This window comes from Rhinolophus ferrumequinum, chromosome 18 (genome assembly GCF_004115265.2).
Source record: "Rhinolophus ferrumequinum isolate MPI-CBG mRhiFer1 chromosome 18, mRhiFer1_v1.p, whole genome shotgun sequence".
Lineage (NCBI taxonomy): Eukaryota > Metazoa > Chordata > Mammalia > Chiroptera > Rhinolophidae > Rhinolophus > Rhinolophus ferrumequinum.
In genome coordinates, this window is record NC_046301.1 from 41,815,960 (window position 1) to 41,834,403 (window position 18,444).

Consider the following 18,444-nt stretch of genomic DNA (forward strand, 5'->3'; position numbering starts at 1 on the left):
CAGTTTTTGCAAATTGGGCAAGATGGTAATTAGTGCCCAGTGGTAGAAATCTATGGAAAGCAAACTGGCAATATGTATTTTTCTAGGTTTAAGCTTGTTCCCATCATTTGACCCAGAAACCCTACTTCTGGGAACTTTGTAGGGAGGCAGTTCTAAATATAGAAAAAAAGCTGCATGTATATAGTCTTAACAAAGTTATTTAAGTTTATAATGGTGAAAAATTAGAGAACACTAACTATTTCATAGGGCATTTCATTTACTTAAATCCAAGCAATGGAATAGTATGAAGCCACAAAGAATATTTATGAAGAGCACAAAAACATTTGAAAAGTGCTTTGTTTTGTTAAGCAGCAAGAAATGATATATTTTTAGTTTTGTTAAAAGAAATTATTCACATAGAGAGCAATTCATTGTATAAGGTTTTTCCACTCTAACAAATTATAGTATAAGAAGAATATACAGAAACATATTTAGTTATTTGTTTTGACTCTTTAATGATTCCTCACACGTCTTTCCCACTCAGGATAACTGGAAATACATGGAAACTAAATATGCTGAAAATAATGTGCTTTCTGATTGCCTCCACTTTGGAAGATAGTTACAGGGTGCTAAAATAAAAAAAGTGATTCAATCTTCAAAATTATCCAAAAATCATCATCCTCTTGGTATTTGAATTAAAAATTTTGAACCAGTTTCCCTTGTTACTTGAATTTAAAATGCAGTTTCAACAAGCAGACCTTCTCTTAGTTAAAACTGTGTCTTCAGAACACTATATGGAGGTACTAAAAACGTTTTGATACATAGCCCATTATTATATATTAATATATATTCATTTGTATTACTTTGGTCTCATTCCTCTCAATTTTAGAAAATGTAGTGGGATAAACATATTCAGAGGGTGAAACATAATTAGCCTCAAAATTCTCTGTCTTTATGCCTTTACGTAGAGTCAAGAATTGTAGGGTAGACCAAAATGAGGAAAGACTCATGGGATAAAAATTTGTCCCATAGAATTTACAAAGTACAGCTGTGATCCAAGTCAGTGCTCTTTAGTATGAAATGCCCTCAGCAGAAAGCTGAGTTGGGCAATCCCCAGCAGGGTCTGTTTTATTCCAGAGAAAGACAATGAAGGGGCAGGAGTCCAAGGACCCAGCTCTGAATGCCACCTCCCCCATCCCGCCCAAGTTCCCCTCCCAGCTGAGTACATAGCTGTGTACCTTGCCCTTTGTGGTTCACTTCCTTCGCTGCTATCACTTTATTCAAGACTGAAGTGAGTGGCTCATTCTCCCCAATCACATGGGATGTTATCAGAGGCGACATGATTAGCTGCCTCTGCCGGATATAGGTTTCCATGGCAATTCTGGGAAAGTCAGAAGTGAGAGGTTAGGACAAAAAGAGGACAACTCTGTAGCACAGTCTCAGATAGTGGTGGGTCCTATGGGAATGGTTTGGAAATATCAACACTAAACACACCTAACTAGAGGACTCTTTCTGTCTCTCCTTTATTTTTCCATTGGGTGCCTATTTTAGACACCAAATTCATCTTGCAAAGGACTTCAGGCAAAGGGGGAAAAAAAGAAAAAAACAAGAACAAACAAAACTGACGGCCAAACGTTAACAACTGAAATCAGAAGCTACACTTGATGCTCTTTATGAATGCGAGAGGCTGCTGTCATGGAAGGGGCAGGGGACCTGGTCTCTAGTTGTGGTTCTACTTGGCAGTGAGCTCTGCGAGTCTCCTCTCTGGGCCTCAGTGTCCTTGTCTGTAAGGAAATGGGCCTGATCCTATGCCTTGAAGGCCCCCGTCTAGCGCCAACACTCAATTTTCAAGAGCAGTATGTATGCAGAGGCTTTTGGACGGTGCCCTTAGAATCCCATGTGATGCTAAACTGTATTTCGGGCTGCAGTGGCACAGGCACCAGCAAACAAGCTTCACTTCAACAATCACATCAGGCTGAGGCTCAGAAAGGGTGATCAAAGAACCAAACACAGCCCCCCATTCTCCTGACAGCTCAAGCGTTATCAGTAACTACGCATCAGCCTGGTACCGCACAATGGTCTCCAGTCTTCCCGACGGTGGTTTTGTTCTCTTGTCCACTATGCAGGCCAGCTTTCTCTGCAGTGTTCAGGTCAGTGTCCTGACAATGTTACTGAAAAGTGGGCTTGCGATCATCTGAATTGTTGTTTTCAAATGACTCTCTCTCTTAGATGGACTCGCAGAATACATATATAAAACTCTTCTCCTGCAATACACTATCCAGCTTTTGAGGTAAGTTCTGAGAGCATCTGCCATAAATCTTAGGAGTTAAATGCCAGAGACTGCGATTTGCATCTTGAAAGCTTTACAGTGGCTGCTGGCCGCACAGTGAGTGGTAATCAAATTAGGGCTGGGCTCCTCTTTGAGACTCAAAGCATGCATTATTACACAGTGGGGACTGGGCACGCTGCTTCTCCATGACTGCTAAATGAGAGCTGGTGCAGAAAAGCATCAGGGAGGCACAGAAGCAAAGAAAGAAACCCACCTCCCAGATGAAACAAATACATTTGAGATAACTTTCATATCAATAATGCTGTTTATTTTAGATACATGCATAACATTATACGTGGAGAATAAGTTTTACATCCACAAATGCTACTCTTATTATGTATATATGTATATATACACGACACACATATAATAATTATATATTTTACATATATATAACATTCATCGATATGAGTTATTTATACTTATAAATATAATATCTTTTTATATATTTAAATATATATTCATTTATTCTATATATTTTATACACCCAATATTTATTCATTACTATTTATATGAGGCATACTAATATACTTATTAATACATTTAATTTAACATATTGGTATAAAATTATGGTATATTTTAATATGATAACATTTATTAAATTTAATATATTGTATTTAATATACTTAAATAAATATGCATATATTTATATGGGGAACAGCATTCATGAATTTGAAAGTTTCCTCATAATTCATATTAGCAGTAAACTACATAAAATATTTACCTCTCCATGTTCTTGGAGCATCAGTATATAGGTGGTAGGATACTAGCTAAATGCGTATTTTAAAAATTACTAATAGCAACCTCTGGATGAAGGAGGGAATAGTACTTAGCATGAGCTATTTGTACCATTATATTTAGAAACTGGTCCAAAGGTGCTGGACTTTAAATTGAAAGATAAAGGTTTTTATATTTTAAATAATGTTATATATATTTATTTTAGAAAAAAATAGAAAACAGGGTTAAACAAAAAGAGGGGCAAAACCACGTATAGTTAACACCAACAGAAAAAAAAATCACTATTAATTATGAAGTATATTCTCAGAAATATCTAAATTTTAAGAATTTTAATGTGTTGTAACAATTTATATTCCTATAAGTACTATATATTTCCTTATATCCACCAAGCACTGTATATCTTACATATTTTTAAAACTTGGTCAAGCCCCAAACTAAACCTCATTGTTTAATTTACACTTCATTGATTCTCAATGAATTTTTAAGCCATTTCTTTCTGTGCATGTATTTCCTTCTTATGACCTTATGAACCATTATTAATTCTTTACATATTAGGAATACTCATCTGTTTTCATACACATTGCAGACTTTATTAAATTTTTTGTATGTGTAAGCTGTTTACAATTTTTGTGTGGCCAAACCTATCAATTTTTCTTTTTTAGTCAAATCTTTGGTGTCTGACTCGGAAGGCCTCCCAAAGCATCACTATTGGTAAAACTTCTGTTTTCCTATGGTCTGGTAAGATTTTGGCTCTTACATGTGTACATGTAACCATCAGGAATTGATAATGGTGTAAGACAAGGTTCTAAGGATTAGCAAATGGTTAGCTCATCTTCTCAAACAATTTTTTGGCATAGTTTATCTTTCTCCACTGATTATTAAAATTATGTACCATACATTTAATATAACATAATCATATTATTTATTATTAACAAATATATTAACTCAAATATCCTTGGGCTGGTTTCTGGAATTCTCAGATGGCCATATTGATCTACTGTGACGATCACCTTCTGTCACTGATAAGACTCATCTGTTAGGAGTCAGTTCCAGGAAAATCCCCGGCCTCACCTAGGCCACCACCACCTGTGCACCAGTTAAGTGGAGCAAGGCTGCTAGAGCCAGTCCTGATGTTCACACAGATACTTCTTCAGAGGCACGAGGACCAATGTGCTCACCAACAGCCCTCCAGGGGCCCACGCAGGCTCCAGCTCCTGAGCTCAGTGTGGGGACCTGCTCTGGTAGGACTCGTCAGGGAATCCTTGCCTGTCCTCTCAGGCTGGCTTTCCCACCCCTTGCAGGAACCCAGATTAGACAGCCTGCACCCTCACACCTCCTGAACCCTTGCTACTCCAAGGGGGGTCCCCAGACTAACAGCAACAGCATCACCTGGGAGCTTGTTAGACACACACTCCAGACCTACTGGATGACGTCTGGCATTCTAACAAGGTCCCAGGTGATTCATACGCCTGTGACAGTTTGAGCAGCCCTGTGCTATCCTGCATGATTCTTTGTCTTCCGAGATACTAAGTCTATGTGCCAAAGTACAGATATCCTTTGGCATTTCCGACACTTAAATGGCCCCCATTCTCTGTTTCTAGTGCAGACATTGATTTGTCCCTTATATTCCTTTCGTCATTTTGTAGAACCAGGAAAGTTTGCTTTACGCACTTAAATTGGAGCCCAACAAAAAGGACTTCGAATAAACTCTTGGTCAGCTCCTCTCTGACAATCTTCCAGCTAGAGAGGCTTTCCTTCTCCAGCTGAGCAAACGGTTCCCAGCACCTGGTTCTGTGTTCACACACCATTCCAGGAGCTAACAGGTCTCAAGTCATTCAGGATAAATGCCAAAGTACTTACTGCTGAACAGGAATAAAATGCTGCTTTTCTTCATCATCTACCTTCCCACGTATGATATCAGTAATATCCATCACTAGGAAAAAGATAAACTTAATTAAAGCAAGTAATTGCTTCAGGCCTCAGTGGGTTACTATGGAGAATTACACTATCATCAACATAGAACCCTGGGGGAAGAAACATACCACGAGGGGATATTTCTTTCTTTGCCAATGAGGTTTCCCAGTGTACCAGCCCAGCAGAAGAGCAATTCCTTAGGAGCTCCTGTAGGGCTTAGATTTTTCTCAGGTAACCCTGCAGACCACCCCCTTTTCAAAAGTCCACAGGACCGAGTTGCTCAATTCTTGAGAAATCTCAGCCCAGATTTCCTTTACCTTTTAGTGGGCCTACATTCAAAGACACAGAGAAAACATTTTTCTTTTCTTTTCTTTTTTTTTTGCAAGAGTGTCAATAGAATGAAAGACTGGGAGAGAAACTCAAAATGTGAAGTGGTCAGCTGTCTCTTCAATTTCATATTTACTCACCTGGTTTCCACATAAACGAAAGGAAACTAGGGCACGAGCAGCACAGACTTAAAGATCATATAGAGATTGGCTTCTTCATACACAAGAAGACCAATTAATACAGCACTGTTCTGAGCCTACTGCACAGATCATCTTATTTATATAGATATTCTCATTAGCTCTACTTTCAAAGACGAGGAACCTGAGCACAGCAAAGATAAGTAACTTGCCCTAGGTCAGAAGTTTTAAGTGTTCAAGCCAGGGTATGAACCCCAAAGTGATTACAGGGTCAAATCATGTAATCTATGCCCTGCTGTCTATAGAATTAGTAAGTGAGCCGCTCTCCAGCTGCTGAAATTAGGCAGGACCCATGGAAAAGAGGCGATCCCTTGGTTAATAAATGACAGTGTGGCCATAAAACACATGCTAACAGTCCACTCCCCAGACAACCAGTTTGGAGATTAAAAGAAATACTGAGATACAAGACAATTCTCATATGAAAAACTAAGGATAAGGAAGGAAATGCCTTCTCGAAGTAACCCACACGACAATAGCATATCAGGCTTAGGAAATAATAATGTTGGTGAAAGGAGGCTGTAGAAAGCAGGGCATGACATCAACTTGTTGTCAGGCCTTAACAGAACCCTGCAAAAATTGTACAAACAAACCCTGCAAAACTTCTACTTGACTCCCTTTTTCACCTCCCCCCCAAAATAGGCAGCTCATGTGTCAGGGCCGCACCTAGTGATGCCTACCCTCTGCTGATGTTTGGCATCAAGGCTCAGAGCAAAGTGCTCTCCTTTCCTTTCCCACCACACTCAGTGCCCTGAACACACACACACACACACACACACACACACACACACACACACACCTTGAAAGAGAAAAGTGATCAAAAGCTTCCAGCTTGATGTTCTTCCGATCTCTTTGGCCCATTTGAATGACAATGACCTCGAATATGCCTTAAATCTTTACATCAGTAGATTGTCAGTACACGGCTCAATAGTCTTGGGCCAGGGCTCTTGCTTTTACCGAGAGTTCATTTGGAATTCGCTATGAGGAAGTGACGCTGTCCGGTGCAGTCAGAGGCTGGAGACCCTTGAGCAGCAGGTGCAGTGAAGGGCTGTGCAAGGGCTGTTTCGTGGGGTACAGGGGATGCCTCCCTATCCACAGAACCCTGAAAGTGTGCATTTTCCGGGCCCTTGTTCCAGGAGCAGAATTATGACATTTCCCTGATGGCTTTCAAAACTACGTCATGACCAAAACGTCAGTGTAAGACCAAAAATATATTTCCTCAATGTAACAAACTACAGAGGAAAAGGAAAGACCTCTTGGAAGCTTGTGGGGTTTGATTTAAGCCAAGGCCCCTCTTTGAAAGCAGTTACAACCACAAGATTGCCTTTCAAGAGTCAATTTCCTACAAAGGCAAACCACTTTCCCGCGAGAATTTTACTTGACTAAAATCAATAACCGATAAGAGAAAGCGGGCAGGGAGGACCTTCCAATAGTCACAACGGGGCGTTACCGAGGGCCTGCCGTGTGCAAGACGCAGTGCTGGGCACTGAGGAAGAAACCAAGGAAATGGGGGCCAGGTGCGGACAGAGCCCCAAAAGATAACTGGCAGTCCCGGGCAGCAACTGCTGTGTGTCTGATACTAGCATTGCAACCAGATTCATCTCACACCATCTCTGGGTCTCCCTCCCTCCCAATTTCCTTTTAATTTTTTTTTTTTTTTACTGTGGTAAATAAAATATATGTAATATTAAATTTTAACCATTTTTAAGCATGTAATTCAGTGACATTAAGTACATTCACGTTGTGCAGCCATCACCACCATCCGTCTCTACAATGTTTTCATCTCTCATACTGAAACTCTGTCCCCACTAAACTCTACGTACCCTTTTCCCTCTTCTCCTAGCCCTCGGCAACCACCATTCTACTTTCAATTTCTATGATTCTGACTATTCTATACATACCTCATATAAGTGGGATCAGACAGTATTTATCTTTTCGTGACTGGCTTATTTCACTTAATATAATATCCTCATAGTTCATCCATGTTGTGGCCATGTGTCAGAATTTCCTTCCTTTTAAGCCTGAATGATATTTATTCCATGGTATGGATACACCACGTTTTGTTTATCCATTCAGCTGTTGCTGGACAGCCCGGGTTGCTTCTACCTTTTGGCTATTGTGAAGGATACCGCTATGAATATGAGTGTACAAATGTCTCCCCGAGACACTGATTTTAATTCTTTTGGGTATATAACCGTACACGGGATTTGGGTATATAACCGTACACGGGATTGCTGGATCATCAATCCTATTTCATTTTTTGAGGATCCGCCACACTGTTTTTCAGAGTGGCTGTTCCATATTGCATTCATCTCTTGTCTTTCCATACCTGCTACTCCAAAAGGTCTTCGGAGCCCACAGGTATGCTTTTTGCCGTCCTTCAGCTCCATATGGCCCACCCGGACAATCTGACACACGAGGCTTATGCGGGGCCGGATGAGGTCTGCACTGCTGAGGTCCTACAGGGGCAGAGAGCATGGGTGAGTAAACCCATGAATGAGTTCACGTATCTCCTTGACATATCTCCTTCACTTGTCCCTACAGGGTCAAGCGAGGTTTTTGGAGATTGTTTAATGACAAACGAAATGTTCACCACATTTTATGTAAGAAGATGCAAAGGGGGTCATGCCGCATCACTCTGTCACCTTCATTTCTCTTCTCACTCTACCACAGAACACTGCTCATAGCATATTTCCCAACGCTGAAATGTCAGAATGCCTCCTCTCTTCCCCCAACTCACCCATGGGCTAACATGGCGTCAGAGAAAAAGGACTATGCAAAATGGGAAATTTTTTATTCCCCAGTTCCTACTTCCAATTTATAAATCAGATCATATTCAATCTAGAGTCCCTATCCGATTAATTCATCTATTGAAGCCAGGTATTTAAAAATCAGGACACTTGTCATTGTTACTCTATATCCTGCCAAGACCCTATCTGAGCACAGGATGCATTTCAGTGTCAAGTAAAATTAAAACTTGCATACAGTGACATTTATTGGGTATGTGCTTGTGGTGTTTCATTTCATCTTCCAAACAATCCTGCGAGGCAACTATAACACCCAAATTTACACATACTGCTTTCTATAATCGTTCATCTGTTTTATAAGAGGCATCTTCTGTGTATGTTGCTTAATGAGAGATGTGCAGATGAAATGTCTCTGGTTCTTTGGGGCTCATGTTCTACACTTGTTTATATTCCTAAGAGTGGGTGAGTAAACCCATGAATGAGTTCACATATCTCCTTCACTTTAACATCAGAAATAATTTAATTGTATCTCAAATCTTTTTCATGAAACAGCTGTCCAAGGCCTCTTTACTGAATCAAGAATTACTTTGGAAACAATCATTCCAAATCCATCCTCTGTAATTTAGTTAATTCAGGTCTCCAAGATAGAACTATATGCCAATGATAATATCAACCTTGAATTTGTACTCTAGGTTTTGTAAGGCTTCTGTTAAGAGAAAGATAAAGGCTTCAGGTGACTGGTTACTTACATCGTGGCACACTGATATTATTTAATAGAATGCAATAATTTATAAGTGAGGTTTTTGGAGATTGTTTAATGACAAAGGAAATGTTCGCCACATTTTATGTAAGAGAAAAAGCTGGACATGAAATGTGCATGCCAGAAGATCCTAATTGGTGGGAGGAGTGGAGCTCGGGGGCAAACTGCAGCTCTGTGGTATTGATTAGAAGATGGAAGAACCAAAGATTCAATAATACCTTTTATAATGTGTTTTTGTAATGTACACACTAACTGATAAATGCCTTTTGATTTGGGGGAAAAAAACTCACAGATCTCAGAAATGAGGAAATGCTGTGTGTGTTGGGGGGAGGTTTCAGGAAGAGTTCTAAGAGCTTTTTCGTCCACATTTACCAGGTGGTGAAAACATAGATGAGTCAGTGCAGGGATAGTTATCAGACCATGCTTGTCCTAGGGGTGGGTATTAATTGAAGGAATGAATAATAAGGTGGAATGAATGAATGAATGAATGAATGAGCCTGTACTGGGACCACTGCCCCTTCCTACCACTTCATTTGGCGCTCTACCCTAGGCTCTGCTTTCCTTGTCATAGGAGTGGTGAGAGAGCATGGAGATAAAATATGGGTGCGGTCTAAGGGAAAAAAAGGGAGAAACGGAAGGGAGTATCTCCTTTAGGCCTAGTGGGAGCTGGGGAAACCTACCCACGCAGGCTTCTCAGAGCTGGTGGAAGCAGCTCTAGGGCATTTCAAGCACTGATGTCTTTAAAAAGTGAGAGAACTCCAAGAAAATCTTAGCCTAAGAGAAAGAGAGTCACCATGTTCCGAGCCATAGCCCAATACTATGTTTCCTGGCCTTTGATCAATATACAGCAGCACTCCTATTACCTTGGGTTCGGGGAGGGAGGTCATGAAACATATGCAGACAAACAAAGTCTAGATTCTATCTTTGCTGACCAATAACCTTGTTCTGAAATGCTCTTCCCCTTTATCTGTGTAGCTCCCTCCCTCGTCATCTTCAAGTTCTTGCTCAAAAGGCTCCATCCTACAGAGTTCTGCCCTGACCCACCCTCCCCCAGTCCCCAAACTCCCAAGTCCCCCAGGCACTTATGATTTCGAATGTTCTACACAATTTACTCATTTACTTGATTCTTGTGTATTACTGTCTTTCCCATTCATACAAAAGCTCCTAGAGCATAGGAATTTTTTTTCTGATGGGTTCACGGAGGTATCTCACGTGCCCACATCAGTGCCTGGCATCTAAGAAGTGCACAACAAATATGTGTTGAAAAATGAATGGGCTATTCCTGCTAGAGGAATTATGATCATTTTTATTTTCATCATTTCATTTTTTATGTTTTCCATAAACTTATCATGTCTATCCGCTAATATCATGAACAAAGAAAATGATTACACATAAGGTAGGACTTACAGTGAAGACCACCTGGAGGTTATTAAGCTTCTCGATTTCCTTGGGCATCCCATTACTGCCCCAACGAATTAGATAGTTCTCACTGGTGAAGGAGGAAAAAACGATTTTTTAATGAGGGACTAATTGGGGGTGGCACTGAACATAGTATAGACTTAAACGGTGAAAGGAAGGCCCAGAAAAGCTCAGCTAAGTTTGCCAGGCAGGTGTAGCCCACTAATGAACACTGTCTGGTGTCCTGGTTTTGGAGAAGTGTGCCCAGCTCCATGAGACACACCTACGATGACCCCGTGACCAGCACTCCTGAAGATGGGACAGATGCAGATACTACCAGATTCTGTCTGGGGTCTTTTTTTCCAGCTCTAATTCTCTGTCTAAAAGTTTCAGCTTTGCCGAATCAAGAATATAATTTTAAAATAATCATTCTACAGTCATCCTCTGGAATCCACATTATTCCACTCAAATAAATGTCTATTTTAGAAATAAGCAATTTGTCAATAATGACTTTTTAACCATCTTCTCCAAAATAAATCTCTTTTCTTAGCTGCCCAGCAGTAATGCCACTGTACGGTTAAACAAAGCCTAGTATCATTCCCTCTAGTCATTAAAAAAAAAAAGGTATAGACTACTTTTTGGAGCAGTTTTAGGCTCAGCAGAGTTGAACTGAAAGCACAGAGATTTCCCATAGACCCCCTGCCCCACACATGCACATTCCCACCCATTTATCAACATCCCCACCAGAGCGGTCATTAGTTATGATTGATGAACCTACACTGACACGTCATCGTCACCCAGAGTCCACAGTTTACATTAGGGTCACTCTTGGTGTTGTGCATTCTATGGGTTTGGACAAATGTATGATGATACATTTCCACCATTATAGTATATAGAATAGTTTCACTGCCATAAAATCCTGTGTTCCACCCATTCATCCCTCCCCACCCTTCTCTACAGTCTTTGACTTCTTTGTTCCTCTCTCCGTGTTCTGATGCGTTTTATGGGACTCCTAAGACCCAGGGAGTACACCAACTGCACTGTTTCAGCAGCCAGACAAAGGCTCAGGAGCCCAAAGCATTTCATTTCCTCCTGCCTAGAAATCTTCCCCCTCTTTTCTAGCTTCTCCTCTCACACCTAGCAAAGAATTCCCCGGGGAAGGGGATAGGTAATGGCAGGGTAGTTTTGCAAGGTCAATAGCAGATGACTTAGGTCTTCACTACCTGATGAAAGTGGACTGGTTAGGGTCATAAAGTGCCATGAACAACTCTGCGTCTTCCCCGATGTTGCAAACAAAGTTCTTGAAGTTCACGTAGAGGCCACATGTATGGACGGTCCTGAAAACGGGCTGGCCTCGCAAGTCCAGGTTCTGCATGATTGACTGTACACAGAGGAAAAGAGAGAAAAGCATCTTGGTTTCAGCAAATGGGAAATACCGGCAAAGACATTTGCCTGCAAATGGGCTACTAATACAATTACCACCCAAGAGGGGAAGTACTTACTGAGAAGAAAGTATATCTAAGTGGACAAATAATCAAATGAGCGAAATATAATCATTAGTATTTAGATGCTCAAGACTGTCCTGTTCAGAGCCTTGAACTCAAGTAATTCAATAAATGTTGTCTAAAGGTGATAACTCAGTTTAGTAGTTTGAAGAAGTTCTCATCTCTCACAATGGCTTCTGGATGAACCTCAAAAGGATGAAAGTCATGGTTCATTATCCTTCTTTTTGGGAATACCTCTCATTGCAAACAAGAGATTCCACCAGAAAGGCTTCACCCCCAGGCATGGTTAGCCTTTAGATCCAGAAACACAATGAAATTTTATCACAACTGTGCTAAAGAAATAGAACCTATACACTAAAGAAAAAAACACAAAAACAGAAAACTTCACTCATTACAACAGAAAGACTGGAAGAATATATACCAAAATATCAATATGGTTGGGCAGTCACAATATAGGTGACTTTTTTTCTCTTTTTTCTGTATCTAATTTTTTTTAATGTCCAATTATTACTACTTTCAAAATCTTTCATTTTATTTATAATTATTTATTTTGGAAATCGTAATATATGCACTGAATACAGAAGCTTGCACAGTAAAGACTCTCTTCCACCCACCTCTCCTTGCCAGAGGCATCCATTAATTATCAATTTCTTTCCTATCAATCCAGAGTTATTAGACACAGAGCAAGCACAAATGTATGTATATTCTTTTTTGAAACACGAGTAATAGTATTTGATACACATTGTTCTGCATCTTGCTTGCTCTGTTTCTGTCTCTCTCGATATATACAAACACATACACACACACACATACATATACGTATATGTATATACATATATACGTATACACATATATGTATATATATATATACGTGTGTGTATGTAATTTTTCCATATCAGAACAATACATATAGCTCCCTCATTCTTTTTGTTATGTTTTGTTTTTAAAACAAGGATGTAAATGATTTTCTAAACAACGTTTCTATCACTGTCGTCAACAATTCCGTTTCTCTCATTCAAAACAAAAGCAAAAATGGAACTTCAGTGGCCAAAATCTGCACATTTGAGAATGGGTACCTTTTCTTCTTGGATCTTTTCCTCAATCCTTTTGGAGGCCATTTCATGGGCCTTGAAGAGGGCAATGGTGCTAGTTTCATCTGGTTCCAAGATGTTTCCATTGTCATCTCGTACTACCAGATCTAACCCAAGCATTCTAGAAAGAAAAAAGCAGCCATTGGTTCTCCTCTTTACTGCAGAGTCCTCATGCAAGAACGCATACTTAGAAAGGATGGGTGCTGGACCAGTGAAGTTAAGAATGACTCACTGGTTTTCCTCCTTTCCATATCACAACAATGTTAGAAAACTTGTGATAATTTTAACCAAACTCATATAATGAGATGCAAAGTAATTTGGTCTACAGAACCTCACCAGAAAAGGCACAATTGGCCCTGATTCTGACCAAATTCCTCCGACGGATGCCTCTTTTCCCACGTCTTCTGTTGTTTGGCACAGGAATTATGAAAGACAAATACCCAGATATTTGGGGGCTTGCTCCACTTCCCTTAAAGGTATAGTACCTAAAGGGACAGTACCTAATTCAAGAGTGTCTTAAAAGAGATCAGTGAAGTAACTCCTAGCTGTTGGTATCCCCTAACCCATCTCAGAGCATGGGCTCTGGTGTCAGTTAGACCAGAATTTGAATCTTGGCTTTCATTCTTGCTATAACAAGGTGACTCTGGGTAATTTCCTTAATTTTGCAAAGCCCTGATTTCCTCATCTGTAAATATTCCCCACCCTTCAGGGTTATTGGGAGAATTTAATGAGATGATGCATGTAAAGCATGTAATATAATATCTATACCAGTTAGCTTTTATGGCAGCAACTGGCACAAGAAAACACCTGGCTGTGTTAATATATAGCTCTGAGTATTGCACAGGAAAAGTCAGAGCTATATGGTCTATGCGTGGCACGATCCCCATCAAAGCTTTTATGCCCAATGTGCACACAGAAGTAGAAAAAATTCCTTCGTTCCAAGAAGTGGGGGAATGTGGTGGAAACAGGATACTGCTATCTGCACGCCCAATGCACATTCCAGGCACCAGCAATTTGGGCGTAGGGGTGTCCAAACAACAAGAAAGCACAGGGATAACAGTGAAATATGCCAAGTCTTTGGAAAGAAAGCAAAAATGCCTAATTTCCCTCTTCCGTATTTTATAGCATCTCCATCAACTGATTTAATCCGGCAAGTTCCTTTCACTGCCAGCCAGACCCATAGGCCACCCAGACTCATGAGCAATGGGCCTCGGTGGCTGCTCAGAGACTGGATCGCTGATGCACTGATGGAGCTGCTGAAATTTCTTGAGTTGCTTCCAAAGGCTGGAATGGGAAGGCAGGCATGTCCTGCTTTTTTGGATGTTGACAGCCTGTGCCAGAGACTGGGGTCCTCTGGGCCAATGTCCTACTGTGACAAGGCCCCAAAATTTAGAGCCAGCATATGTGCAAGGGGGAGCTGCCTTATCCCATACCTCTGCTGATTTAAGAGTCCCCCAGCATTACATGACTGACAAGGCAACCTCTGGTTATAGTCCTATGAACGGACAAGTGACAAGGGAAGGAACTCTTCATCCTTAACCCTAAAAAGGGAGCATTAGACATGGAATAGGAAGCCTTGGGTTCAAATGTAAGGTTTCCCACTTATTATCTATACGACTTGGAAGCAAATCACTTAAGTTCACTTGGTCTGTTTCTTTAACCATAAAATGGGAACAGCAGCTACATCCTAGAGTTATAATCAAGTAATACAGGTGAAGTACAAAAGAGAGATTGCATAAACAGTGGTTGAATCTAAATGTTGTACGCTATGTTTACCCAGCTATTTCTGAATACAGTTGTCAGAGTCTACAACATTTAAACGAGTAGGGTAATGACCTGTCTTTTAATGGGTCTCTGAAGCATTTCCAAGAGTTGTAAGGTTGGAGAAGTAGTAGGGGGAAAGGGGAAGGAAAAAAATCATATGTACATATGTACATATGTACAAGTTGAAGAAATTTAGAAAATGAGACTGAATGTCAAATAGATCATCAACAAAAACAAACTGAGGAACCAACCCAGTCTTTTAAAAAGAGCTGGTCAGGAGGGATGAATCCTAGGTCACCATAAATATGGATGAATTGACTGAATTTCTCATTTTCTAAAAGGTAGTAAATATCTAGAACCTACGTATCTGTCTGAGCTAATCAGAAGATTAATGAAGTGATTTAAGTCTTGAGAAGTTACTAGAGACATAACCAACAAGTTAAAAACATATTTTACTATCCCGGCAAATCTGATTTTCACACACTGTACACAATGGTCCCAGTTAGGGGAAGACAGAGAGAGAGAGAATGAGTCTGACATTGATTTAAAATCCATTGTTAAAATAAAAATAGAGATCGTCCCAGGTCTCTGAAAATGTTGGCTTCAGATGCTCAGTCCGTTTCAGTTTGTTTGGCAGTGGAGTCGCTTGGATCTAAGCCCCACCTTCCCTGTTCCTCTATCATCTCCTTGAGATCAGAGATCCAGCACAGGGCCTGGCCCAGGAAGGGCACCGCCAAATTTTTTTCAACAAAATTAAATGTTTTCCAAGGCAAAACAGAGAGCATTAAACATTATTCTTTGCCAACTCTAAGATCAGAAGCTTGTGGTGAGCTGTGTCCTTAGCATGAATGGGTTCATCTCTTTCCAAGTTCTCGGTGAAAAGTCATCCCTGGTTTACCTGTTTCCATGATCGATCTTGGCTGTGACCTTCTTCTTGAGCTCTGCCAGTTCGTCCTTGGGGAGTGTTCCAGACAGGATCTGGGACCGCCACTCGATCAGGCTGTACGTCATCTGCTGCAGCTGGCGGAAGAGTGTGACTTTGTTGTTCTAAGATGGGAAAATGAGGTGGAGAAAAGGACCAAAAAAAAAAAAAAAAGGTGTGATGGAGGATGGGCACATCTTTTGACTTGATTTGTTATAAGGTGTTATTTAACCAATTAATTTTGCTATACAGCAAGCTGTACACTTTGAGGGGATGGCTTTGCCCTGTGCCATTCCCACTCCATTCCCCATTAACATTAGAAACATAAGCAATTGTAAGATAAATGGATCATCCTAACTCATAAGCAAATCAAATCATCCATGCACTGTAAGATTCTGTTTATGACCCTCCAGAGATTTCCACTGTCCTCCAGACACAGTAGGTAGCACTGTAAATCTGTTCCCATCTTGGCTCCTGCCCCCATCCCCAGCTGCATTTTACATCAATCTCCACTTCAAAAATCTACACTCCTTCCATGCAAAGCTCTGCCCATTTCTCCCGAGTGCTTCAGACCCTCTCAATATGTTACTTCCTCTACCTAGAACCACTTTTCTCCTCTTCCCCTGAACTTACGCCCATGCTCATCCCCTACTCACTCACACACACTCCGCCAACTGCTAATTCTTACTTCTTCAATCTCCACTTACAAGTCAGAGTCTCTTCCTCAAAACCCTAACCATGAGTTGCTTGTCCTTCTCCCAACTCCTGTCATAGCATTAGAACCTTGGCCTTGGCTGACTGGTCTTACTCGCCCCTTAGATGGGAAGCACCTTAAGGACAAGAAGCTGGTTCAGTTCTGCATCCCTAGGAGCTGGCACAGAGCAGACAGTCGATGAAAAGGTAGGGATGGAGAACGAACTGTAATGTCAGAGATAAGGGATAATGGAAAATAAAATGTAAAACGTTATTTTTAAATCCCCATGAGTAAGTTAGGGGTGGAGGAAAAAAACCGTAATGTCAGAGATAAGGGATAATGGAAAATAAAATGTTAGACATTATTTTTAAACCTCCATATAATTGTTGCATCATCTAGAAAATTGATAGACCTAGAACGATTAAACCATTATTGTGGGCTTCACTAAGAACTTCAGGTAACCGAACTAAGTTAACTTATGACCAACTAATTATTTGTGCCTCAATCATTTTAAGAGTCAAATACTTGATGTCCAAGCCATTATGACCTTGGTTCTATCTAAATGATTAGGGATTCATTATATTAAAAAAAAAGTCAATGGGCAACTAGTATGTGCTAGAAATAAAGTTCCTGCCACATTCCAGAGGGGGAAAGACAGTAATAAATAAGTAAACTATGTGTGTGTGTGTGTGTGTGTGTGTGTGTGTGTATGATATATACATATGTAATGTATATATAGTATTTACATATACATATACAAACACAAGATAATTTCAGATTATGAAAAGTGCAAGAAGTATGCTTAGTGATAAGTTAGATGGAAAAAGACAAGAACCATATGATTTCACTCATATTTGGGATATAAAACAGAAAGAAACAAACAAAACAAACTCAAAGACACAGACAACAGAATGGTAGTTACCAGAGGAGAAGAGAGGTAAGAATGAAGAGGATAAATCGGGCCAAATATATGGTGACGGAAGGAGACTCAACTCTGGGTGGTGAGCACACAATGCCATATACAGGTGTTGTTATACAACTCTACACAGGACACTTTATATAATGTTATCAACCACTGTTACCCCATTACATTTAATTAAATAAAAAAATAGTGTAAGAAGGAAAATAAATAAATTAGGGTGATATGATAGGCTGTATGTAGGTTAATGGGGGCACTTCAGAGAGAGGGGCCAGGAAGAACTGTTTTGTGTATCCCTTCTGGAATATGATTTTAAAGTAAAAACTTGCACAATGCCACTCACCCCATATATACTGTGAAACCACTTCGTTTTTATTTATAAGTGAAAAATCATGATATTTTTATATAACCATACACTTCTCAAATTATAGGAAATATTATCTGCTATAAAAACAACACAGACACACACAGTTGACGGCTGTACAGCATGTTCTGTAGTGATGTTCTTTCACAACAATCCCAAGAACAGATTGCTGGGCAAGGTATCAACTAGAATCAGGGCTGAAAACATCCAAGACGCTCCTGAATAAAGAGTAAACATGGAGGGAGGCGGAGTCGGCCGGAAGTGGGGGCAGTGGGAGGCAGCAGTGAGGTTAGCAGCGTGTGATAAAGACCCAGAAAGAAGTGCAAAACTCTGTGAGAACGCAAAGAAAAGAGACAAAGAACTCATTTATATGGCATTGCAATATGCTCTGTTAACACCCTCGATCTGAAAAACACAAACCGCCAAGCCTCTTCAAATCCTGAAACTCCCTACATTTTACGCTTTTAGTATTTTCTGAGTCGCCTCTTTCTCATCAGCCAGTTTTTAGAAAAGCCTAAAAATGAGTCTTTTAAAAATTCTGTTTTTAATAAACAGAGGTAAAAACCCAACTTTTTTCATTCAATGCTATAAAAACCGTTTCCATCTCATTGTCTTTCAAACTGGCAAAAGGAGTGAGAAATCAAGCCCATAAAATTTACCTTTCAAAGTTGCTAGGCAGAAAGGGAATCATTTTTCCTTTCTTGCAACCTATTTGTCTATTCCTAGTTAAGGTTTTTTTTGTTTTGTTTTGTTTCGTTTATGTCTTCTCATTTTAAGTAAGCTATTAGGTCTCGTAATA

At 40.1% G+C, this 18,444-nt stretch overlaps 1 protein-coding gene across 1 annotated transcript in view; it reads right to left on the reverse strand.

Annotated features, from left to right (window-relative positions):
• DOCK5 (dedicator of cytokinesis 5) overlaps window positions 1-18,444 on the reverse strand; it is a 186,050-nt gene that overhangs the window by 87,090 nt on the left and 80,516 nt on the right. The window contains exons 6-12 of the mRNA XM_033134262.1: window positions 15,645-15,793; window positions 12,968-13,103; window positions 11,610-11,767; window positions 10,396-10,477; window positions 7,811-7,940; window positions 4,907-4,979; window positions 1,218-1,360 (exon numbers count right to left, since the gene is read on the reverse strand). Coding sequence (XP_032990153.1) covers window positions 1,218-1,360; window positions 4,907-4,979; window positions 7,811-7,940; window positions 10,396-10,477; window positions 11,610-11,767; window positions 12,968-13,103; window positions 15,645-15,793 — 871 coding nt within the window. The remainder of the gene's footprint in view (window positions 1-1,217; window positions 1,361-4,906; window positions 4,980-7,810; window positions 7,941-10,395; window positions 10,478-11,609; window positions 11,768-12,967; window positions 13,104-15,644; window positions 15,794-18,444) is intronic.